Below are 23,692 nucleotides of genomic sequence, written 5' to 3'. Positions count from 1 at the left end.
TAATGTATGAATATAATATACAAGTTTCACTTTTTAAATGGAATTACTGAAATCAATCTACTTTTTCATGATATTCAAATTTTATGACCAGCACCTGTACTTGTAGAAAACAAACGCTTGTCGTTGACGAAACGTCTTCAAACAAAGTCCAGTGGGTTGTTTTTTTGTTTTTTTACTTTTTTGGAATCACTGAAAGAGGCTGACCTTTTTTTCCCACATGCTGCTACAAAAATAGACAATTTTTCAAAAAAAAAAAACATCAAAAACTAAACAGATGGACTGAAATTAATGCTGCTGATGTTTGACCACTTATCTCCCACCTGTTTATAGCGTGTCCACAAATGAATTGCATACCCAAATGCCATCAGTCAGTAAAATAATATTATAAATGCTTGTGATAAATCCCATTTGAAAGCTAAGCTGTACATAAACACTATCTTTTCAGCCCACTCCTACAAAATATGCCAAAGTTTGATCAGTCACTGCACAAACACTCCAATGATGCATCGTTTCTCCAGTGAGGAATGTTTCCGCTCATTCCGTGAAGAATAAGCGCTTTTTCTTGTATATTTAACTCTTGGGGAAAAAAAAAGAGCCTTTGATTTTTATTGTTATCCACTGTGAAATGATACGGATAAAATGAGCCCATTTATGCCTGGATAGTAATTTTTTTTAGAATCCCAGAAAATGGGAAAAAGAAATTAAAGTTATGAGTTTTAATTTGATAACAGATTATTAGTTGTTGGTTTCTGTGGATTATATTTGGCTGACAGTTGAGTTTAGGCCATTTTCCTTAGGATCGCCTGATTCTCAAGAGCTATAACATGTTGCGTTTTGTTTACAGATAAGCTTGATCGATGTGTAACACATTGCGAGTTGTTCTGACTGAAACCAACTTTGTCGTTTCAGAGGCGGCACAGAGTCTACTCGGTATGCGGTCCAGCTGATCAACGCTCTGATCCAGGACCCGGCCAAAGAACTCGAGGATTTGATCCCTCGGAATCACATAAGAGCCCCGGGCTCTAAAGCCGGCTTGCCCTCTTTCCCCAGTACCACGGGGCCCAGCGGTGGTTCTACTGCAGGCCCCAAACCTCTGAGCTCGTTGGTCACTTCTTCAGGGGTCGTGTTCCAACCTCCATCATCTTCATCGTCGTCCTCCTCCTCTCAGGCCGGAGGGAAAATGGGGAAGGGCCTGCCTTCAAACGTCCGGCAGCCTTTCCCTGTATCCCTGCCCCTGGCGTACGCTCACCCCCAGCTGGCGCTGCTAGCAGCTCAGACCATGCACCAGATCAGACACCCTCGTCTGCCCATGGCTCAGTTCGGGGGCACCTTCTCTCCAGCTGCCAGCACCTGGGGACCCTTTCCAGTGCGCCCTGTGAGTCCCGGCAGCGCCAACAGCTCCCCGAAACACAATGGAGGAGCCAGCAACCCCGGGGCCCAAGCTAAGCCCTCCTCGGCCCACGGCGAGCACAGCAGCACAGCCAGCTCAGGAACTCCGGTCACCACCACCAACACCATGACCACCAGTGCGCCCAACAAATCCGTAGCCGCATCCTCGCCTCACACCCCGACTCCATACAACCCCCAACCCAGCATCCCCACCCCTTCGTCTGTCAGGAAGCAGCTGTTCGCTCCGGACCCCAAGCCGGCGGGCGTCACGCCTGTATCTAACGCAGCCGCCACTAGTGTCGGTAACGTAGTGAGAGGCACGGCTTCCACTGCACATCCCACTTCCACTACGACGACGGCTAACGCCTCCCAGCAGCAGGGCGGACCCATTTCCCAGCCTCCCATCCAGCCCACTAAAACGGAGCCCGCTCTTTCCGCCGCTGGAAAAGAGAAGCCCACCGTTCCTGAGAATCAGCCCGTATCCGTCAGCGACGCCATCAACTCTGTGGGTTTCCCTTCTCCCGCTTTAGCGTTAGGTACCAAGGCAGAACCTCGACAGCAGTTACCTCCGCCGGCTTCTTCCGTACCTTCCACAGAGGCGCACCCAGCGCTCCACAGCTCGCAGGCCGGCTCCTGCATTCCAGGATCGTCTCCCGCTCACTCACACAACGTCGCACATCCAAACAACACTGTCCCCCACTTCTCCGCTCCCGCACCCAGAGTCTCCCATCGTATGCAGCCACCGGGGCCTTACTACTCCCTTCCTGAGCAGCAGCAGTCACAACAACAGCAGCAGTTTGTACCTTTCAGCGTTCAGCAGGAGATACCAAAACAATCCCAAAGCCACACGTCCCAGCCGGCAAACTTCCCCCCTCCGCCCCACAGTCAGGGCCAGGCGCCTGGCTCCCTCCAGGCCTCGGCTAATCTGGGGATCATGAACGGTTCCCAGATGCAGCACATCGCCGGTACAGGCAAGGCTCAGCAGATCCCGCCCAACATCAGCCATGTAGGTCTCTTCAATTTCAGCAGCATCTTTGACAACAGCAGCCAGGTGACTATGAATTCCTCCACTCTGTCGTCAGCAGCATCATCGTGCCAACAGTCCGTTTAATTTTACTGTTTTTACGTCCAGCAGGTGGGAAACAGTGCAATGTGGGGTGCATGCCACTTGCCAACGCGTTCACCTCCAGAGCAGTCGTATTCAGCGCCGCCGGCCTACATGAACATGGGTCAGATGGAAAACATGATGCCCCCGCCTCCCACAGAGAGCTCCAAAGCCCCCGGCTACCGATCGGCCTCCCAGAGGATGGTCAACAGTCCCATTGGTAGGAGTCCTCCTTTTTTGATCCAAATTTGTTTGCGCAATAACGAAATATGAGAGTTCTTATTTGGATTGGGTTGTCGTACAAAAACAAAATCCATAAAATCTTAAGTTCTCTGCAACGGTTGCCATAAATGAGACAATCCTGGTGGAGAGTTCTTCCTTTAAACTGAGGTATCTGATTGGTTTTCACAGCGCTGACCAGCTTTGCCACCAGTATCTCTGGCAGCCCCGTGTATCTGCATGGTCACGCAGGGGTCGGCGCGCCCTCATTCAGCAGACAGCACTTTTCCCCTCACCCATGGAGCGCATCCACATCAGGTAGAATCCTCTCTCTACTTCATTAGGCTGCATGATTTTGCCCTAAATAAATTTAGCCATATTTCCCCCCTCAAAACGTCTTTTATTCAGGGTTCCCGCGGGTCCTTAAAAAGTTGAATTCTTCAAAATAAAACTAAAGCCTTAATTGGTATTAAAATGTCTTAAATTAGTCTTTCATGGGTCTTTTTTTTTTTTTAAACATCATAAATAGGATTATTTTTATTACGATTTATTTTTGTAATCTAAATAAAACATTAAAATTGAAAAAAAAAAACATTTTTTATTAAAAAAAAAATATATAACTTCTCGCCATTATTGGTTCTGTCCCGATAGTGGAACCAATAAAAGTGTTGTTGTGGCCGGGACATTTGGAAGATGCGAAATTTTTAAGTTTTTCAAAATTTGAAACATTAGTGCAGTGGTTTATGTTATAATAAACCTTTGGGTTAAGTTGTCGCAAGCAGGTTTTTCTTGTTTCTTGTGAATTTTGTCTTACATTTTTATTTCATATGTCATTAAAAAGTCTTAAGTCTTGAATTTAACTTGCCTTATGCTGTAGGAACCCTTTTATTTTCTATTTTCCTTTGCACTGAAAAGAGTTTAATAGATGTTGGGTTTCAGGGTTTGATGGCTTCTTAAAAGAGCTCTTTTCCAGAATCGCTAAAAAAGTGCCATGAGCATTGAGCTGCAGCCTCCGCTTCTCCTCTGTAGCAGCAAACCCACTCCAAGCGTAAAAGCTCCACCTAATGTGCTGGATCAGGAAGTTAGGCTTTGTCCAAATGTGCGCCTTAACCCCTAGATCCCTAAATCACTATATAGAGCAGGGACTATTTAGTGCACTTTATAGAGAACTCTGTTTACTTACCACTCAGACAGATGGTCACTACTTTTCACTCCCCTTTGGTCACGAGACTCCGCCTGCCCCGCCATCTTTAATTGGGCCGCTGTGACAATGAATCTGCTCGTCTAGTTCACCATGGATGATCATTTTTCATCCACTAAACATTCAGATACTCATCTAAAACGGCGTAATCACTATATAGGGCCCTATATAGTGATTAGGGCGGACGTTCGGACACAACTAATGTCTTACTCTTATAAAATGGCAAAGATTATTTTCTCTCTCTTTAAATTGAGCAGCTTTGGGTTATTATGTTCAGCTTTCAGTTATTTGCTGACATCTCCGTCTGTTTATGAGTCATAGCACAGAACAAACCGCAGCCACATCTCTTTGCAAAATGGAAAATGTCTGGAAGCTTTTTTTTTTTTGCTTTCTTTGATTTTATTTTAAATACCTCTGAGGTACGGATGAGCATATTTCATTATTGTGATAAAGAATGTTACTTTATAACCTAAAATATATTATAGATAAATTAGAATTTATGATGATTTTAAAACTTGTCAGAATTTTTACTTTTTTATAGTTTTCTTTAAAAAAATCGATTTGGTACGATTAATCGGATTGTTTAAGCCGTAATCTCTTCACTGATTGATTAAGACATTTGATGTCATAGATTCAGTTTGAAAGCTGTCCAGATATATAAACCTTTTGGTTCTCTTTTTTTTTTTTTCCCCTGAACAGGTGAATCCCCAGTCCCACCTCCTCCCACGGTATCCTCCACCGCCCTCTCCACCTCAGCCATGGCTCCCCCTCCCCAGCCTAAACAAGGCAGCTCCTCCCAGCAGGACAGAAAGGTCCCCCCTCCCATCGGCACCGAGCGGCTGGCCAGGATCAGGCAGACGGGTTCGGTCAACCCATCGCTTCTCACCACCAGCTACACAGCTTCTGTCGGACAGGGCGGCATCTGGTCGTTTGGAGTCGGCAGCGCCTCGGGTGAGGGTTCATTTATCGGTTTTTTAGCGACCCGCCATGAATAACGGCGTTGCGGACGAGCTAACTCTGTGTTTTGGTGCAGAAGCCATGTCTGGTTGGTCCCAGCCTCTGATGAACAGCCACATGATGCACCCCCAGCTGCAGGCCGAGCAGTCAGCCTTCTCCCAGCACCAGCCCATGGAGCAGGACGACACCGGCATTGCTAACCCGGCTAACAGCTACCACCAGCCTCAGCATTTGCCCAACAGTTACATGGACTTCCAGAAGGTAACGCTCTGATTTTCTCCTGCCTGTATATGAGGAAGGGGGGGCAGTGTTAAACCTATTCCCTTTTATCTGTGCAGGGGATGCCTGTGTCAATGTACGGAGGAACCATGCTGACCCCCCACCCTCCCATGGCAGAAGGCCCGGGGGGTCCGATGTACAACGGCATGCACGCAGGCGACCCCGCATGGAACCCCATCATTAAAGTGGTCCCCAACAACGCAGACAGCTCCGACCCACAGCAGCAGGTTTGTTGACGCTAATTTAAACAGTTTTAATCTGTAATTACGAAACCAAAAACTACTTTTATTTCTTCAGGTTTGGCCTGGTACCTGGGCTCCTCATGTGGGCAACGTGCACCTGAACCACGTCAACTAAGCGGCATCCACAGAAGTTAAATGCACACAGCATGACCCACCGTGCAAACGTGATACCATAAGACAGAAGAGACACGGCGAGAAAATAAAATAAAAATTCAAGTCCCAACATAGTAACTTTAGAGGCCTGAAGGTGCAGAGCAGGGGTTGAAGAAACGGAAGTTCTCTTTGACGCCATTCTTTGATGTGCCTATCTCAAACATGGAAGAGAGGAAATCGGGGCATCATTCACGTGATGATACAGTTGTTCGAGTTCACCTGTTCAACAGGATCTATTCTCTGCGTAGTTTAGCGATTTTGACTTAAACCCACATACACCGTTCTTGGGCTGCAGGGGGCTCAAAATGAAGTAGCTATTTAAACTTGGCCCAGAACTAGCTGATGATGATGATGATTACCTAAAGAGAAATCAGAACCTTTTAGAGTGGTAAATACATGTATAATTGTTTACATACTAAAAAGGGTTAAAATGAGAGTAAATTTCATGTCGTATAGTGGCTCTACTTTATGTAGCCTGTATTAATGTGAAATATTTACCTTAATATTCAATAAAAAGATTGAAAAGTGTCTGGGCTCTTTGATGTATTTTTCTTTAAAAGGATGCTTTGTTTCTTGGTCCTTTTCTTTGTCCCTGTGAAAACAACAATGGACTGGAACTTGGGCTGCAACTAACGATCATTTCGCAAATCGATAAATGTCTAATTTTTTTAATTAATTGATTAATAATGGGATAGCCTGAGTTTCCTTTACAGAGGATTTTTTTTATGAATTTAAACCAGGTGAAACTAAAACTTTTCCACTTGAAGAGTTCTGGATAGGGCATGTTGACGGATGAAAACAGTTTTTGTTTTTATCTTAAATGCAAAATATTTCTCTTTTTAATTTTTTTTATATAATTTCTGCTCTACGTGGGTCTCTCCGTCAGCTAAAAGGCATGTTTTAAAGTCTCTATACTCCGATTAATCAATTACTTAATTGAGAATTATTTCAAAAATTGATTACTCATGATAAGCACTAGCTGAAACAATCTTTTAACAATTTAAAGCCTGATCCAAGAATAAAACAACAGAAAATTACTTTTTTTTTTGGTTTGAATTCCCTATTTGCCTTTTTAACAAAATATGTAGAAAGAAAAAACAGAAATACATTTTTCATAATTTATTACTATGCGATAAGTCAAGATTATTTTTTGTGTAGTCTTCTACTGGCTGTTATCAGGTATACAGGTGCTGGTCATAAAATTAGAATATCATGAAAAAGTAGATTGATTTCAGTAATTCCATTTGAAAAGTGAAACTTGTATATTATATTCATACATTACATACAAACTCATATATTTCAGATGTTTATTTTGTTTAATTTTGATGATTACAAATGACAACAAATGAAAATCTCAAATTCATCATATCAGAAAATTAGAATATTGTGAAAAGGTTCAAAATTGATGGCCCCTGGTGCCACACTCTAATCAGCTAATTAACTCAAACCACCTGCAAAAGCCTTTAAATGGTCTTTCAGTCTAGTTCTATAGGCTACACAATCATGGGGAAGACTGCTGACTTGACAGTTGTCCAAAAGACGACCATCGACACCTTGCACAAGGAGGGCAAGACACAAAAGGTCATCGCTAAAGAGGCTGGCTGTTCACAGAGCTCAGTGTCCAAGCACATTAATAGAGAGGCGAAGGGAAGGAAAAGATGTGGTCGAAAAAAGTGTACAAGCAAGAGAGATAACCGCACCCTGGAGAGGATTGTGAAACAAAACCCCTTCAAAAATGTGGGGGAGATTCACAAAGAGTGGACTGCAGCTGGAGTGAGTGCTTCAAGAACCACCACACACAGACGTATGAAAGACATGGATTTCTGCTGTCGCATTCCTTGTGTCAAGCCACTCTTGAACCACAGACAGCGTCAGAAGCGTCTTGCCTGGGCTAAAGAGAAACATGACTGGACTGCTGGTGAGTGGTCCAAAGTCATGTTCTCTGATGAAAGTAAATTTTGCATTTCCTTTGGAAATCAAGGTCCCAGAGTCTGGAGGAAAAGAAGAGAGGCACTTCATCCACGTTGCTTGAAGTCCAGTGTAAAGTTTCCACAGTCAGTGATGGTTTGGGGTGCCATGTCATCTGCTGGTGTTGGTCCATTGTGTTTTCTGAGGTCCAGGGTCAACGCAGCCACATACCAGGAAGTTTTAGAGCACTTCATGCTTCCTGCAGCTGACCAACTTTTTGGAGATGCAGATTTCATTTTCCAACAGGACTTGGCACCTGCACACAGTGCCAAAGCTACCAGTACCTGGTTGAAGGACCATGGTATCCCTGTTCTTAATTGGCCAGCAAACTCTCCTGACCTTAACCCCATAGAAAATCTATGGGGTATTGTGAAGAAGAAGATGCAATACACCAGACCCAACAATTCAGAAGAGCTAAAAGCCACTATTAGAGCAACCTGGGCTATCATAACACCTGAGCAGTGCCACAGACTGATCGACTCCATGCCACGCCGCATTGCTGCAGTAATACAGGCCAAAGGAGGCCCAACTAAATACTGAGTGCTGTACATGCTCATACTTTTCATGTTCATACTTTTCAGTTGGCCAACATTTCTATAAATCCTTTGTTTTTATTGGTCTTCAGTAATATTCTAATTTTCTGATATGATGAATTTGAGATTTTCATTTGTTGTCATTTGTAATCATCAAAATTAAACAAAATAAACATCTGAAATATATGAGTTTGTATGTAATGTATGAATATAATATACAAGTTTCACTTTTTAAATGGAATTACTGAAATCAATCTACTTTTTCATGATATTCTAATTTTATGACCAGCACCTGTATCTGATTGTGTACAATAGGATTTAGAGCAAAATTTTTACCATTAAATTATGCAAAAGGTGTCAGACGCAAAACATTTCAGAAACCGTATGTATCAAATACGATACATTTGGCATTACAGGGTTAAAATGCAGCAAGATCTAGATTTTGCTTAACTGTTTAGTTTTTTTTAGAAAACTGAACTATTATGAGGCATTTCTTTTTAAGCCTTTATATACAAGTCTGCAAATGTTGCCTTTTCCACCCATTAACATTATTTTTTTAAAAGCTCATTACATTCCCTGTATATTTTAAACTATAACACCCATACAGTTATGGGTGCGGTAGGCCTCATAAGGTCCATATTGGTTTGTTAGTTTCTGAAGACAGATTTTATGATAAACTTTGGTTTAAGCACTGGCGTAATACAACTAGTTCATAAAAGCCTGAGTTATGGTGGAACAATAATAATAAAAAAAGTACTAACCTAAACCCTATTGATGATTTGAAATAAATTATTTCTGCTGCAGAAAACGCTGCTTGAAATGAATTTTGCCAGTTATAAATGGAAAAGAAAAAAATAGAGATGGCAAGCTTGAGTGGTTACCAAAATAATAGTTTTATTTTTATGGTGTAATTGCTTTGGTTACAACTTTAAAGATTTGCACATTTTTAATACAATTATAAACTAAGTATCAAAAGAAACGTTTAAGCGCATTATTGAAATAAAAGCTAACAGCCTTATTTACCTTTATGTATAATTCTAAAGATTTGGATTGTACAATGCTGCCATCTAGTGGTGAATGTGGGGTAAAATCTCACAATGGGGAAATTGTGGCGTTACAGCAGTAAAAGATTACAGCAGATGTAAATTAAATTTTAACGAAACATTTGCGGACATCTTAAGATAGAAATATTGCTACTATATTTATGAATAAATGTCCACTGCTAAAAATGTGCTAAATAATGAGGTTACCTTCCTGTTTAGGTCTTGGTAAATCCCACTTTTATTGTGAAAAGATCGGATAACTCAACCGGAAGTGCCGCTTTTATAATTGACAAATATTCCAATTTCAACATGGCGGTGGCAGCAACACCAGCTGTATCTGATCAGACCGAAGCACAGACTCCGGGGCAGATACCGTTTGACCTGTCCCAGCCCCCGGTCATCGAAGGATTCACCCCGTTAACGAAGGCCAAAGACGAAAGCTTCAAGGAAAAATTCCTGAGGAAAACTAAGGAGAATCCATTCGTCCCTATAGGTGAGTTACACAAGCAGGAAGACCGCTGGCGGAAGTTGTACAACTGTAGTCCTCTGTGTCCTCCAGTGCACTTAGCAGAGTTAGCATCTAATGCTACATCATAACACTGCGAGGTAACGGCCTGTAGAGCCACAGATGTTTACACCTTTTTGTAAACTTTTCTTTTATTTCAACCCTTTATTGATGTTTGGCCTCAAAGTTAGCAGCGCTAACATTTGTCTTTATTAAGCGAGGAAGGACCTGCCTGTTTAATTAAGGGTAGTGATGGTGAGAGGAACATGTCACCACCTACTGGTTAAGCGCAGAACTACAGTTGACAATATAATCTGATTTTTTTGCAATTGTTTTTCTTGTTTTTTTCCCGTTTAAGTTCCTTAGAAATTGTTAATGATTGGTATGTATAATATATTTTGTTAGTTTTTTATGCGTAAAATGTTTAAGAAGAGAAAAATCACAGTTTTTCTGCCATTTTAGTGAAAGAAGCTCTAGCAGACAGTTAAAGTGCTTGTGCAAATTGGACATTGAACAAAAGGAAAGGTGTTAGTCACTTTATTCAAACATAATAGTTTTTGGTTTTTCATCAGGTCTAAGGTTATATGTTCAACCAATCTAATTTGGCAGTGTTTTTACCCAATCTATATATGTTTTAGGGCAAACCAATACATATCAGTCACATTAGCCGCAAAAAAAAGTTTAATCCCAACTTTCAAAAGTCTGAAGTGGGTGTTGAACCATCAATCTTTAAGAGTGGATCCATCTCTTACAGATGACAAGCAAGATGACAATGATCCTAAAAGCAATCCTACATAAAACTCAATACATCTGTAAGCAGTGACTTGGTCGGATTTTGATCACTTATATTGTTTAATCTAATCAAACTAGTTTTAACCAACTAGATTGGTTGATTTTCCAACCAATCTATTCTGCAGCAGATTCTCAAATCAGACACAGGTGATGTTTCCCTAAATGCTAAAGTCATGGAAGAATTGATGGACCCTAAACCCTCCCATCTAGTGGTTGTGGGGGCTCCCCACTATTGAGCATTTTCCCTTTGGATAAACTTTTCATGCATAAATGCACTCTCACAAACAACTGCAGGTGCTTAGAGATTCACTTCCACACAGAAAGCCCATATTCTTATCTTCAGCTACTGCAGTATACATGTCAGATTAAATAATACTTAAATACTTATACGTGAGCGATAGTATCAAGGTGTTTATTGTACCTCTTATACTTTATCCGTTTGTCGTGCTGTTCTTTACACCTCTTTGCAGTGGATGAAGCAGAGTGAAGATGTTTTATCTCCTCTTTCTTTCATCTTTTCTCCTTCTTTTCTGTTTTTCCTTTCCTGTTCTACTTACATTGCAGTGTCCATAAAATCTGTAATACTCCCTGCATGAATTATAATAAAGATATTTATATGCACACTATGGCGATTGCCGTACTGCTCCACTTATGAAAGCAAAATCTGTTGGGCTCTTTTTGGCATCAAGTCAATTATTCATATTGTCACAAGATGATTTTCTCTTGCAAAATGTTATTTTGAAAGACGAGTATCATTTCCCTCTTCTTTACACTCTATGCCTTATTTTGTCAATCCTATAAAATCAGTACATTTTATGCAAAAAAAATACACTAAACAGTATAAATGCGTTTTTCATGTTCTCTTCATCCGTAAAATCCTGCTTTTTTTCTGTTCATCAGGTTGTTTGGGAACAGCCGGAGCTCTGCTGTACGGTCTCCGCGCCTTCCATCAAGGAAAAACCAGACAGTCCCAGATGTTGATGAGGGGCCGTATATTCGCTCAAGGCTTCACCGTTGTCGCCATCGTCGTGGGCGTCTTCGCCACGGCGTTGAAACCAAAGCAGTGAGGGTTCTTCGGTTGACGCTCCTCAGCAGTGTCCTTTAAACTCTGTATAAAACTAGATCCGCTGTGGACTCTCTGAATAACAAGCCATACATGTGACGGCGCTCGGATATGTAGCTTATTTATTGTGGAAAACGTTGAATTTGCTCAGGTTGATAAAAATGTTTTGCTGTAAGTCGGCTGAGTGGGAAAAGCAAAGCAGTTTCATCTCAAGTAAGCGGAGTCTGGTTTAATAACCCTGAGAGATTTTTTTTCTTTTCCACGTGGTTTATCATTGAAATAAATGAAGCAACATGTTTCTTCTTACAGAAATTCAACATGGAATGTTTTTTTTTTTCTGTTTATAAAGGTGCTTTATTTAAATTTTGTCATCTTGATGTTAAGATTAAGCCCTCCCTAACCCCGAAATCCCTCCTCCTCCATCCCCGCTCCGTTGCCGCCCACCTGCACAAAGCCAACAGCCTCCGCGGTTCCTCCCTTCACAGGAGAAAAACATGCGGTAGTAAACGTTTAATTTAACATGACATGATTAAAACTCACCATCAGCATCAATCACACACGTTTGCCCAAACATATTTTCTTCGTTGTGGGTCTTTGTAAATGAGGATTATCATACAGAATTGGTTTGTTCTCTACTTCCAAATTCAAGATTTCTTCATCCATGCCTGCGAGAAGTTTGTTTTGAAGTTATCAGATGCTCTCTTCAAAGTTGTTGTGACTGGATTTGGTGAAACTTTTAAGCCTTTCAGTATAAAAATTATTTTGATCGAGATGAGAAATCCGCTTCCTGTTCTGTTGAAGTACCAATAATTTCAGTGGTGTCAAAAGTACACACATTTGTTACTTAAGTAGAAGTATAGATACTGCAGTTTAAAACACTCTGGTAAAAGTTGAAGTATCAACTTGATCTATTTACTCATGTAAAAGTGAAAAAGTATGTGCTCCAGAAAATACTTAAAGTATAAACGTATAAAGTCACCTTTAAAAAAAACAGCCAAATGCCACTATATGAACTTAAAGGATGAGGGAGGTCTTGTTGGTCTCCGTCTCCCGATACGCTCTCGCCTGTTTCCGACCTTTCAGACGTTTCAACATCTTTTTCTGAATCCTACATTGTAGCATGGCATAGACAATTCACGTTTGCAGTTTGAAGAACACCTGCTTGCTTCTGATGATTTCCTTTAGCTAACCAATGAGTGTTTGCGTTATATGACTCATCCAATTACACAAGTTTTCACTAGATGTGTATGGTGCCAATGATCTGCATTGGATGGAGCACATGACAGGAAATAAATATTACATTAAATAATACATAATAATACATTAATACATTAAATAATACATTAAACCGAAGCCAAGAGTAACGAGTAACGTTTTGAAACTGTAAGGAATAGAAAGTACAGATACTTATGTGAAAATGTCAGAAGAAGGAAGAAAAACAAGTAATGGAGTAAAGTATAGATACCTAAAAAGTAGGGATGCACGATATAATCGGCCCCCTATCTGTATCGGCCTTAAAACTGAATATCGGACATCGGCCACCCCACCGATATTTAACCCGATATTTGATCAGCTTCTGAGTTTCTTCTTCTTCCTCAAAAACTTCTTTTTTACAGACTTAAAAACTTCTAAAGACGAGGGAAAAAATATTGATACATTAAAATATCCCAATATCTTCATATGCTGATATATTGCCATTAAAAACACCATATCAATCTCTTTTTCTAATGAAATATTGCTATATGTCATCGTTATGCTACGAAATCCCCCGAAATTTTGAAATATTTTTATATGTTGATATATTGACGCGGTATCGATCTATTTTACTAACAAAATCTCACAAGAATTTGCAAAATATCACGAGAGTTTGTAACAGAACGATGAAATTTCACGAGATTTTGAAAGTAAAATAGATCGATACCGCGTTTTTAAAAATCAGTTTGATATCAGCATATGATAATATATTTGAGTATATTATTTTTCAAAGTGTCAGAAATGGATAACAAAACTGCTATTTTCAATGACTGCTTATTTTTGTCCAGCTTTAACATCGGTATCGGCTACATGAGTTTTAAAATATCGGCATATCAGATATCGGCACAAATCCCAATATCGTGCATCCCTACTAAAAAGTGTACTTAAGTACACTTAGTGTAACGTCAGATCTTCTCAACGTTCCTTTTCCTGTTTTGGTGCGATTGCAATTGCGGATCTTGACCTGGCGGCTTCCAACAGACTGGAGCGGAGCAAAAAATAGCTTGGATCCTTATTTTGACGGAGAAGACGTACGTGGACGGTGGATATGGTACAGTTCTCATTAACATGAGTGGAGTGCTGATGGAGCATGTGGAATCTGGAGGTCAGACTTTAAACAGAAGCGGACACAATGTGGCTCATTTAGTGTTAAACATATTTGCCCTGTTGAGAGATCCAGCGAATGGCTCATTAGGGTGCTTCCATACAGACATCCTAATAAAGGGATTCAGCTGATTAATTTATCAACCAGATTTTTTTTATTAAAGTATTTATAATTCATGGGTATTACAAGATTATTTTTCTCTTTTGTAAGGGAAAAAATGCACTTGAAAAAATTAGAATCTACATAAGTAATTTTTTCTTAAAATAAGTGAATTTTTCTTAGACAAGGAGGCAAAACAGACATTTTGCCAATGGAACAAGACAATTTACACTTAAAATAAGAAAACATAATTGCATTGTCTTATTTCAAGTGCATATTATCTAATTATCTCATTCCATTGGCAAACTAATTTACCTACTCAAATTAAGGGTAAATAAAGTTAATTTAAGAAACTTTTACTTACAGGTGCTGGTCATAAAATTAGAATATCATGAAAAAGTAGATTGATTTCAGTAATTCCATTTAAAAAGTGAAACTTGTATATTATATTCATACATTACATACAAACTCATATATTTCAGATGTTTATTTTGTTTAATTTTGATGATTACAAATGACAACAAATGAAAATCTCAAATTCATCATATCAGAAAATTAGAATATTACTGAAGACCAATAAAAACAAAGGATTTATAGAAATGTTGGCCAACTGAAAAGTATGAACATGAAAAGTATGAGCATGTACAGCACTCAGTATTTAGTTGGGCCTCCTTTGGCCTGTATTACTGCAGCAATGCGGCGTGGCATGGAGTCGATCAGTCTGTGGCACTGCTCAGGTGTTATGATAGCCCAGGTTGCTCTAATAGTGGCTTTTAGCTCTTCTGAATTGTTGGGTCTGGTGTATTGCATCTTCTTCTTCACAATACCCCATAGATTTTCTATGGGGTTAAGGTCAGGAGAGTTTGCTGGCCAATTAAGAACAGGGATACCATGGTCCTTCAACCAGGTACTGGTAGCTTTGGCACTGTGTGCAGGTGCCAAGTCCTGTTGGAAAATGAAATCTGCATCTCCAAAAAGTTGGTCAGCTGCAGGAAGCATGAAGTGCTCTAAAACTTCCTGGTATGTGGCTGCGTTGACCCTGGACCTCAGAAAACACAATGGACCAACACCAGCAGATGACATGGCACCCCAAACCATCACTGACTGTGGAAACTTTACACTGGACTTCAAGCAACGTGGATGAAGTGCCTCTCTTCTTTTCCTCCAGACTCTGGGACCTTGATTTCCAAAGGAAATGCAAAATTTACTTTCATCAGAGAACATGACTTTGGACCACTCACCAGCAGTCCAGTCCTGTTTCTCTTTAGACGCTTCTGACGCTGTCTGTGGTTCAAGAGTGGCTTGACACAAGGAATGCGACAGCAGAAACCCATGTCTTTCATACGTCTGTGTGTGGTGGTTCTTGAAGCACTCACTCCAGCTGCAGTCCACTCTTTGTGAATCTCCCCCACATTTTTGAAGGGGTTTTGTTTCACAATCCTCTCCAGGGTGCGGTTATCTCTCTTGCTTGTACACTTTTTTCGACCACATCTTTTCCTTCCCTTCGCCTCTCTATTAATGTGCTTGGACACTGAGCTCTGTGAACAGCCAGCCTCTTTAGCGATGACCTTTTGTGTCTTGCCCTCCTTGTGCAAGGTGTCGATGGTCGTCTTTTGGACAACTGTCAAGTCAGCAGTCTTCCCCATGATTGTGTAGCCTATAGAACTAGACTGAAAGACCATTTAAAGGCTTTTGCAGGTGGTTTGAGTTAATTAGCTGATTAGAGTGTGGCACCAGGGGCCATCAATTTTGAACCTTTTCACAATATTCTAATTTTCTGATATGATGAATTTGAGATTTTCATTTGTTGTCATTTGTAATCATCAAAATTAAACAAAATAAACATCTGAAATATATGAGTTTGTATGTAATGTATGAATGTAATATACAAGTTTCACTTTTTAAATGGAATTACTGAAATCAATCTACTTTTTCATGATATTCTAATTTTATGACCAGCACCTGTATTTCTAGATCTTTTTTTCCAGTGTGAAGTCTGCCAGAAGCCACACTTTGCAGCACTGCAGATCTAGAACGCCAAACTCTTTAGTTAACCTTCAGTCATGCTTGACCTTCTCAAACATCATAAAAGTCTGACACTACGCATGAGGATACTGGGCTACACACGACTTTATTCAAGGGATCTCCAAAGTTTATGAAATAGTAACAAGCTTGGCAAGGAAATGTTAAATTAAAGAAATATGAAAAAAAAAATTTTTTTTCTTTTATTCTCGTCCCTTTTTAACATTCAGTGATTTAATATTTATTATGTCCAAACAGGCAACATGTGAACAATGTGCAGATGTCACATTTGAAATGAAAACCTGTACTTTAAACGTTTTAGTGTGCTGTTGTGATACAAATATGAAGAAAAAATAAGTAAAAAAAGGTGCTAATTTAAATTCCTTAATTTAGATGCTAGCAGAAGTCTTTGGTTGGGAGTCTTTACCTTTAATTTTTTTTTTCCAATAAAGTAACCCAATTGAATAACTATCAGGCTTAATACTCCTGAGGAGAGAAGGAGCGACATCAAAAGGCCACAAGCTTATGTCATTAAAAAAAAAACAAGTATAACCTTATTAATTATTGATTTCATGAATTAAACAATTGTTTTATGGTTAAAAACAGGCATGAAGGGATACAATCTTGTTGACATTAAGTGTTTTGAGCAAAAAAGGCAATCCAATGAAGTTGACCTCAAATTATAAGTTAAAGAAAACATAAAGTAACAGTATTTTCTTCAGTAAAGTGGCGTTGAAAGGTGTAACAGAGCGTTCTGTTTTCTTACAGGAGCCTCAGGTTAGGTTTATCAATATATAGGCATCAAGAAAGGCAAGAAAAGGTTCAGCATGTCAGCAACTCCTATGGAAAAGGTCTAAAAATCATTCGGATACAGCGTGTCATTCAAGCTGCTGCTGTTAGCGGGCTAAAGGTGTCTGTTTTAGGGAGATGAGAACCGAGCGCATCCTGGAGACGTCCTTCGCCTGCTTGCTGGTTTTAGGATTGAAGTCGCACAGGCGAGCAACTCGCTCCCATTCGGAGCCGGGGCTGTCGCCGTCGCTCTCTGCCAGGAAGGCCTCCTCGGACGCTCTGTGGGGTTGCAGCGAGATTAAGAGAAGAGGGGGAAAAAATGATGAGAATATGTAGGGGAGAGGTTTAGAAAAAGCTTTATTTGGGTTTTATCACGATGCAAGTCAAAAACCACTGCCATCTTTATTTATTTCATTTTTAATCAAATAACAAAAGGACACCCAGTTTTAGGAATGAATACAAAGACAAGCCACAGTTCATTTTAAAAAACACAAAAAAAAACATGCTTACGGTGACAAAAGCTGAAAATTATAAATGTTTCACTAAGAGTCCTAATGTGACCTGAGGCTTTTCAAGTTTATTTAGATATGCACTACAAACATTTACAGATATCTGATCTGATGATCCGACTGCAGGCTACAGGGAGGCATGCATCAGGTAAGAAGGAGGCGGAGGAGCATACAACGTTAGAAAGAACTCTAAACGTACACGAAGCCTATAGCATCAGAGTTGGGCTGTTTGTAGAATGCTTTGTCAGCAATCCTAGCGCACAGCCAAGGCCCAGAAAGCAGGGGGGGGGGGGGAAAGAGAAGAGTTTTAGTCTCAGAACAACAAGCAGAGCGATATTAGGCTGTGATTTAAAAGCGCTGAGAGAAAGCTCTGATGAAGAGGGAGTTCAAAAAGCTCCAAAACAAACTTATCAGCAGGTTTGGAGGAACAGATCAGAGCAGACCACCCTGGTGGTGGAAGCTGGGAGGAAAAATGTCCTCTATGGGAGCCGTCTAAAAGAAATAGTTTCTTTTTCAATACTTGGGAGGCTGGCTTTGGATTAATATCTCATCAGAACATTTTTCTCAGGGCTCTGGAAAAACCCAACAACACTACAGCTAACAGATGCAGAGTGATACCGTGCCAGACTTGGACAGAGTCTGTTGGAAAGTGGTGAGAAAACATCTAGTTAGCATGAACAAGAACAGGAGAGACTAAAAAACAATTAAATGTGTAAAAACCAGCAGTTCTTCTTTGAGAAGATCCAAACAAAGTAAAAAAAAAAAAAAAAAACAATCCACTAGACTTTGTTTCCAAGTTTGAAGATGTTTTGTTTCCCATCCAGAAAGCTTTTTCAATTCAAAATATCAGAAATCAGCCACGCCAACAATTCCATTTACCAACTAGGGCCCTATAAAATCTGTTTAATTTTTTTCCAAATTCTGTTTTATTTCCGTTTTAATTTTTTTTAAATTCCATTTTTCACATTTTATGTATGTATTTTTGCGCTTCCTATCAATGGAATGTTGACAAAACTTGCAAAACAATAGTTCACCCGACACGTAAAAGTCACAAGGGAACTGCTCGGCTCTGTACTCAGGGCTTAGCGTTGTGTTTCTCAACCTTTTCGCCGAAAGCGGAGCTGTGGAGAGCTGCTTCGCCATTTTTTTCAATGTTTTGATATTTTAGATTTTTGTTATTTTATTACTTTTTTTATACTCTAATAATCCCCAGAGGGAAATTACTTCTCTGCATTTAACCCATCCCCTTGGGGAGCAGTGGGCTGCCATCGTGCGGCGCCCGGGGAGCAGTCTGGGGTTAAGGGTTTTGCTCAGGGACCCAGAGCAGTCTGTGGGAGTGGGGGATCAAACTCACAATCTCAGGATTTAAAGCCCTATGCCCTAACCACTAGGCCGCCAGATTTGCGTCCCCCGGTGTGCATTTCCCCCCGATGTACCTTCTCCCAGACAAAAACAGGATTTCATTTCAAATGTAGAAATTCCACGTTAATTTGTCAATTCCACGATTCATTGATCGCGGAAATTATAGGGGCCTAAACGACCCCCCTTTCAGAGACATAGACAGGTATGGGTCATTGCAGGCAAACAAAGAAGCCAGATGACCCAGATTCCTAATGGGCCGACCCGTTCGTCTGTTTCAATATGCATGTTTTCTAAGCAAAAACAAGGCTCTGTTGGGTTACTGCATCAGGACTGAGTAACTTGTTAAATGCGTTTTATTGCTCTTGGAAATAATTTTAATGCCATCAACAAATACTCATGACTCTCATATGTCTATATATAAAACACAGCAAAATCCTTCGTCATCTTTACCGTTTATAGGCAGCAGCCACGTACAAATTCCTCGTTTTCCGGTCACTTTTGTTTAAATTAGCATTTTCCCATTCTCTAGCTTCCTTTCCGAACATCCGGCTTTACGATCAACTGGAAGCAGTTAGTTCTATGATATAATATATCTGACGAAATAGTTTTTATAAACATTTTAAATGCCACAATAATCACATTTAATGAATTTTAATACCAATAAAGGCCTTCATTTATCAAATAATAATTTCATGACTTTTAATGATTTTTAATGACCTGCGGAAACCCGGGGTATAAAGCCTCGAACTCGAAGCTATTTCTGACATTTTGCATTTAAAAAGCTTCCTGGATGGGAAGCAAAGTGTCTTCAAACTTGGAAACAAGGTCCACTAGATTGTTTTTAACTTTTTTTGGAATGACTATGACCTGTATGACTGAGAATCTTCACCATCATATTATTTAAGAAGCATTCCCCCCTATTAAAGCTAAATGGACCACACTGGCCGTAGGGATCAGATCGGGGTTCTGCAACCTTTCAAATTCAAAGAACCTCTTCTGCCATCATGAAATAACATTTGCCAAGAACTAAGATAAAGTTTTTATAAATAGTAAAGGCCAAAGAAATCAAGATAAGATTTTCTATTTCATTTAGGTTTTTAAAGAACAACGTTCATTTACCCTTTTAGAAAGGGGGGTAATTTTTTAGAATGAGTCAAGCTGAGTGAGCCACCATAAATAGCAAAGATGAATAAATAAAACTAGTTAAAGCTAAAACTTTTGCACCACTGCTGCTATGCTGTTAAAGATATTCTCTTCAGATAATCCACAATGAATAATGTTGCGCTGATGCCATTTTTTTGGCTTCGATACCTGGCTGTGCAGTATCGGCCCATACCGAATCTGTTTGAAATTGATGTGTGTATTATGAAGAAATGTAAAATAATTGCCATCATGGCTTTGTCAAGCTGCTGCCTACCTTTGTAAAGCAGGAAAAAGAATAAAACAAAGATAATCCAGTAGGACTTTTTATTGCCTACCTGGAATGGGTAACAATAGTTGAATGATCTTTTGGCTCTCAAAATGGTATCGGTGCCCTATTTGTTGGTACTCGCCGATACCAATACCACCACTTTAGCGCTGGATCAGTGAAAATATAATAACTACTATTGCCTTAATGTCTAGTTTATTTAGAAGTGAAGGGGGGAAAGAGAACCTTGAGCTGCACAGTAGCCGAGATCAGGGGAAACTCTGGTGTCTCACCTGTTGTTAGCCTTGTTCTTCTCCATCTGCTCGCTCTGGTGTACGTGCCAGTCCTCCAGCTCCTTCTTGGCTTTCTCTCTCCACTCTTCCTCTGCTGCCTTGGAGGCGGAGTCTGAAACAATCAAATCAGTCTGACTTTATAAGAGCTTAAATTTGAAGCTAAGCTCATGAGTTCTCATCACATCCTATTTCCACTTGGGCAGGAGAGACACTGGAAGCCATTTTTTTATTTATTTTTTAACTACCTAATGCTTCAAGGCGAGCCTTCTGCTCCTCCCTCCACTTGCGCAGACTTTCAGGTTCCTGCCGTTGAATATCGACCTGGGCGATGGCTGCATAGCTGTCTGTTGGCCCATTAGACTCCTTTCAACCAAACAAAACATTAAATAATTAATTAAACCAAAAGATAAAACAATCTATGCAAACATGGTCACATACACTCACAGAGAGATTTTTTTTTTTTCATCTGAGAAAGAAACAAGCTCACCGGGAACAAATCTCCATTCAGCGTCGCAGGCTCCTCTTCAAAGTCGTCAAACATAATGATTAGAAACAGAAAAAGTAACGTTAAAACCGAATATTTGAGGAGTTTTCCAGGAAGCCTCTGGTTACAGTCTGCTTGTAACTTCCCCGTCTGTACGTCCCGACTGAGCGGGTGTCGCTTCAATCTTGAAACAGTGAAGAGCTTAGAAATGCTGCTGCACCTGTTTGGTAACCTCCGCTCCGTTGGCCAACAAGGACAGGATTTTCAAGCGTAAAATCAACGCCTGTGACATTAGATTTTCAAGGCCTTGGGAATAAATCTCATGTTTTAAAAGTACAAAAATAAAAGCTAGGGTTTAATGTGTTTACACTGTGCTTCTGAGAACATAATTAAACATCATCAACGTGCTTTTTGTCTGAATTATGTGCATCAAAGAAGGTGTTTGCCTGCATTGGTGGGTTAAAGAAAGTGGAAGCTCTCAGTTCTGATTCCTTTATTTCTGTTTTTCTATTTGTTGGATTTTCTTTTCTTTAGACTTGAGATAACCATCACAAGTCAAGGAAAAACTAATAACTGACACTGGAACTATTGATCTGAAACCAACATAAGTCTAAATATGATTTTCCCTTACAAAGTTACAAACTTATTCATACTTTAGGAAGACTTTTTTTGGATGAATATATATATATATAAAAAAAAAAGTTTCAATAACAGGATCATTGTTTTGGGTGGAATTACCATAGCTGTTTAGTCAACTGTGGGCTGTCTTAAAAATACTCTCCTTCTTCTATGCTTTTTGATGGTTTCACCAGTGGGAGGAGCTTAACAAACATGTACTTACTACCTATCAACAAAAGTTTTGTTGGAATTATATAAAATAGGGATGAACCGAGTATTCAGCCAATTGTATGACCTTCTATTTCCTTAATTTTGGAAGATTTGCCAATACTTGGATAGGAAACCGATCTTATCCACGCACTTTATTCACATCAGCAAAACACCCATTGTCAATGCTCTAACCTTTGCATTTATATTCTAGAGCACTACCTATAGATCAACATTTTAAGTAAGATAATATTGAAATATAGAAGGTGTAATGTGATCTTAATAACAACAGACGGTGTCATTTATAATTTTTTTCAAAGGTTGAAAACCAGTGATCGGCCCAAAAACTGCAATCGGTGCAACCTTATTTAACAATGATCATTCCAAGGGCATCAATTAAAATATTCCACATTATCTAAATAGGGTTGTCTTTTTTCCTTATGTGATTTAGTTTCATTTTCCCATACTTTGAAAATAACTATAACTGACCTGTTTAATTCAGCCGATCCAATTAAACAAAGGCAGTAATTTTGAAAGTTTTACATATACATATATATGTGTACTTCTATACAGTTAATTAAATAAATAATTTTGCTTTAGATTTTTTTTCTTTAGCAGAAATAAATGAATAAGGGAATGAATCAGTTTTTTTTTCATTAAGGTTTTTTTTTGGGGGGGGGGCTGAGAGTGCTTGATTGATGCTATTAATTTAGCTCCATTTTTACCATTTTAACTAATTTTTGATTCCTATTTAGCACAGAAATGAAATATGTTAAATACATATTAAATATGTATTTCAGAAAAGAAAAATAAATAAACAGCAAAGGCAAGACTTTGCTATTGACATTAAATGTTTATTTTGTGTGTTCCAAAGAAGATTTACTTTCCAAAAAATTATATATATAAAAAATTAGTATGTAACTCAACTGCTAAATAAGAACTTTGGTAATAAGTAATTTGGTAATGATTGTTTCATTAATTAGTCGTAACTTAACAGAAAACCAAAAGCAGGAGTTGACCTTAAGGGACGACGGAAACAATGACATTTGCAAACTTTATTTTATTATTGGCTACAGGATTAGATTAATTTATTGACAAATATAACATTTATTGATAATTTCAGGATTTTTTTTGTTTTAGTTCTATTTGATTTAATATAATTCCTCGTTAAAAACGGTAGAAAGTTCATTTCTAATCGCGATACGCAGGTGAGTTAAACAAGCACACCCCTACAGCTATGCTAGGCTAAAAAAGCTAAAATTTTGTCAGATTTTTCCTCAAAGCTATGTCCACCCTGCAAACTAAACATATTTCCGTCGCCCTGTTGTATTGTCAGTTAATGTTACGACAAATGGATGCAGTCGATATTATTTTTAACAAACATAATTTTGTAGGAGCTAATAAAACAAATTGGCCAGTTGGCTCATTAATCTGCTAGCATTTAGCGAATAAACCCCAAAACTTACCATAGTTGGCCGTCTGAGGGGGCTGCGCATCGTCCGCTCCCTCTAGCGCCCCAAAGCCCTCGGCGTCGTTCTCGATCCCCGCTATCTCATTCTCTTGTTGGGCCAGGAAGGCTGCCGCAGGGTCCTCTTCAGTCAGTTGCGCCCCGTTGTCGGCCATAGTACACAAAAAAGTACAAAACTGAGGCTACCTGGTTTAGCTAGCTGCTGTTGGAAATTAAAATAACTGTTCGGTTGTTTTAAAAAGAATCAACTCGTTACACGGGTTTCCGTTGTTTCAGAAACGCAGCTACAACTAAAGATAAAAGCAGTTAAGCCGTCTATACCAAACAATAAAGGTTTCAGTGTAATAAGGCCCTCACTGGTGATTCATGATTTCTCCACTTGTTAATCCACTGTGGTGATGGGAGAAGGGCAGCAGCACCACCCAAAGGGGACCGCTGCCATTTTACTGCGTTTTGTCTCCATCTGCTGGCTGAATCAGGAACTAACCATGATACACAAAACTGCAGCAGCATTACACTTCTGTTACATAAAAACTAGCTGTTATAACTACGAAATAAACTTTTTTGGTTGTTTTTTTTTTTAACAATATATCTGCTTGATTTAGAGCTAAAAAAGTCTTAACAT

General features: G+C 39.6%; 3 protein-coding genes across 20 annotated transcripts in view; 2 read left to right on the top strand and 1 right to left on the bottom strand.

Moving 5' to 3' along the window:
• The window catches only part of ankhd1 (ankyrin repeat and KH domain containing 1), a 53,535-nt gene extending 47,462 nt beyond the window's left edge, over nt 1-6,073 (top strand). For 10 of the 15 annotated variants that reach the window (XM_038284592.1, XM_038284588.1, XM_038284596.1 and 7 more), the window contains 7 exons: nt 910-2,440; nt 2,522-2,714; nt 2,906-3,031; nt 4,614-4,865; nt 4,948-5,132; nt 5,210-5,377; nt 5,448-6,073. In XM_038284592.1, the coding sequence (XP_038140520.1) occupies nt 910-2,440; nt 2,522-2,714; nt 2,906-3,031; nt 4,614-4,865; nt 4,948-5,132; nt 5,210-5,377; nt 5,448-5,507 (2,515 nt within the window). In that variant the 3' untranslated portion in view covers nt 5,508-6,073. The remainder of the gene's footprint in view (nt 1-909; nt 2,441-2,521; nt 2,715-2,905; nt 3,032-4,613; nt 4,866-4,947; nt 5,133-5,209; nt 5,378-5,447) is intronic. The other 5 variants (XM_038284586.1, XM_038284597.1, XM_038284598.1 and 2 more) reach the window with 2 other exon arrangements.
• A 3,295-nt stretch (nt 6,074-9,368) lies between these two features.
• higd2a (HIG1 hypoxia inducible domain family, member 2A) lies at nt 9,369-12,219 on the top strand. The gene is made up of 2 exons (XM_038284564.1): nt 9,369-9,582; nt 11,287-12,219. The coding sequence occupies exons 1-2, from the start codon at nt 9,399-9,401 to the stop codon at nt 11,451-11,453; spliced, it is 351 nt and encodes a 116-aa protein (XP_038140492.1). The 5' UTR covers nt 9,369-9,398; the 3' UTR covers nt 11,454-12,219.
• Nucleotides 12,220-16,019: 3,800 nt separating this feature from the next.
• On the bottom strand, nt 16,020-23,491 carry cltb (clathrin, light chain B). Of its 4 annotated transcripts, XM_038284607.1 has the most exons (7): nt 23,066-23,491; nt 20,778-20,812; nt 20,536-20,653; nt 20,291-20,402; nt 17,846-17,866; nt 17,427-17,480; nt 16,020-16,997 (listed from the first exon to the last, which is right to left on the bottom strand). In XM_038284607.1, exons 1-7 carry the CDS (start codon nt 23,220-23,222, stop codon nt 16,826-16,828), a joined length of 669 nt encoding a protein of 222 aa, XP_038140535.1. In that variant the 5' UTR covers nt 23,223-23,491; the 3' UTR covers nt 16,020-16,825. The 4 variants fall into 4 exon arrangements, with proteins under 4 accessions (XP_038140535.1, XP_038140536.1, XP_038140537.1 ...); XM_038284608.1 differs by lacking the exon at nt 17,846-17,866; XM_038284609.1 differs by lacking the exon at nt 17,427-17,480 and having other exon boundaries at nt 23,066-23,490.
• Nucleotides 23,492-23,692: the final 201 nt, after the last annotated feature.

The sequence above is a fragment of the Cyprinodon tularosa genome, unplaced genomic scaffold (assembly GCF_016077235.1).
Source record: "Cyprinodon tularosa strain WSP-4 unplaced genomic scaffold, ASM1607723v1 ctg20, whole genome shotgun sequence".
NCBI lineage: Eukaryota > Metazoa > Chordata > Actinopteri > Cyprinodontiformes > Cyprinodontidae > Cyprinodon > Cyprinodon tularosa.
Note: the sequence above shows the minus strand (reverse complement) of the source record. Positions and strands in the feature narration are given on the sequence as shown.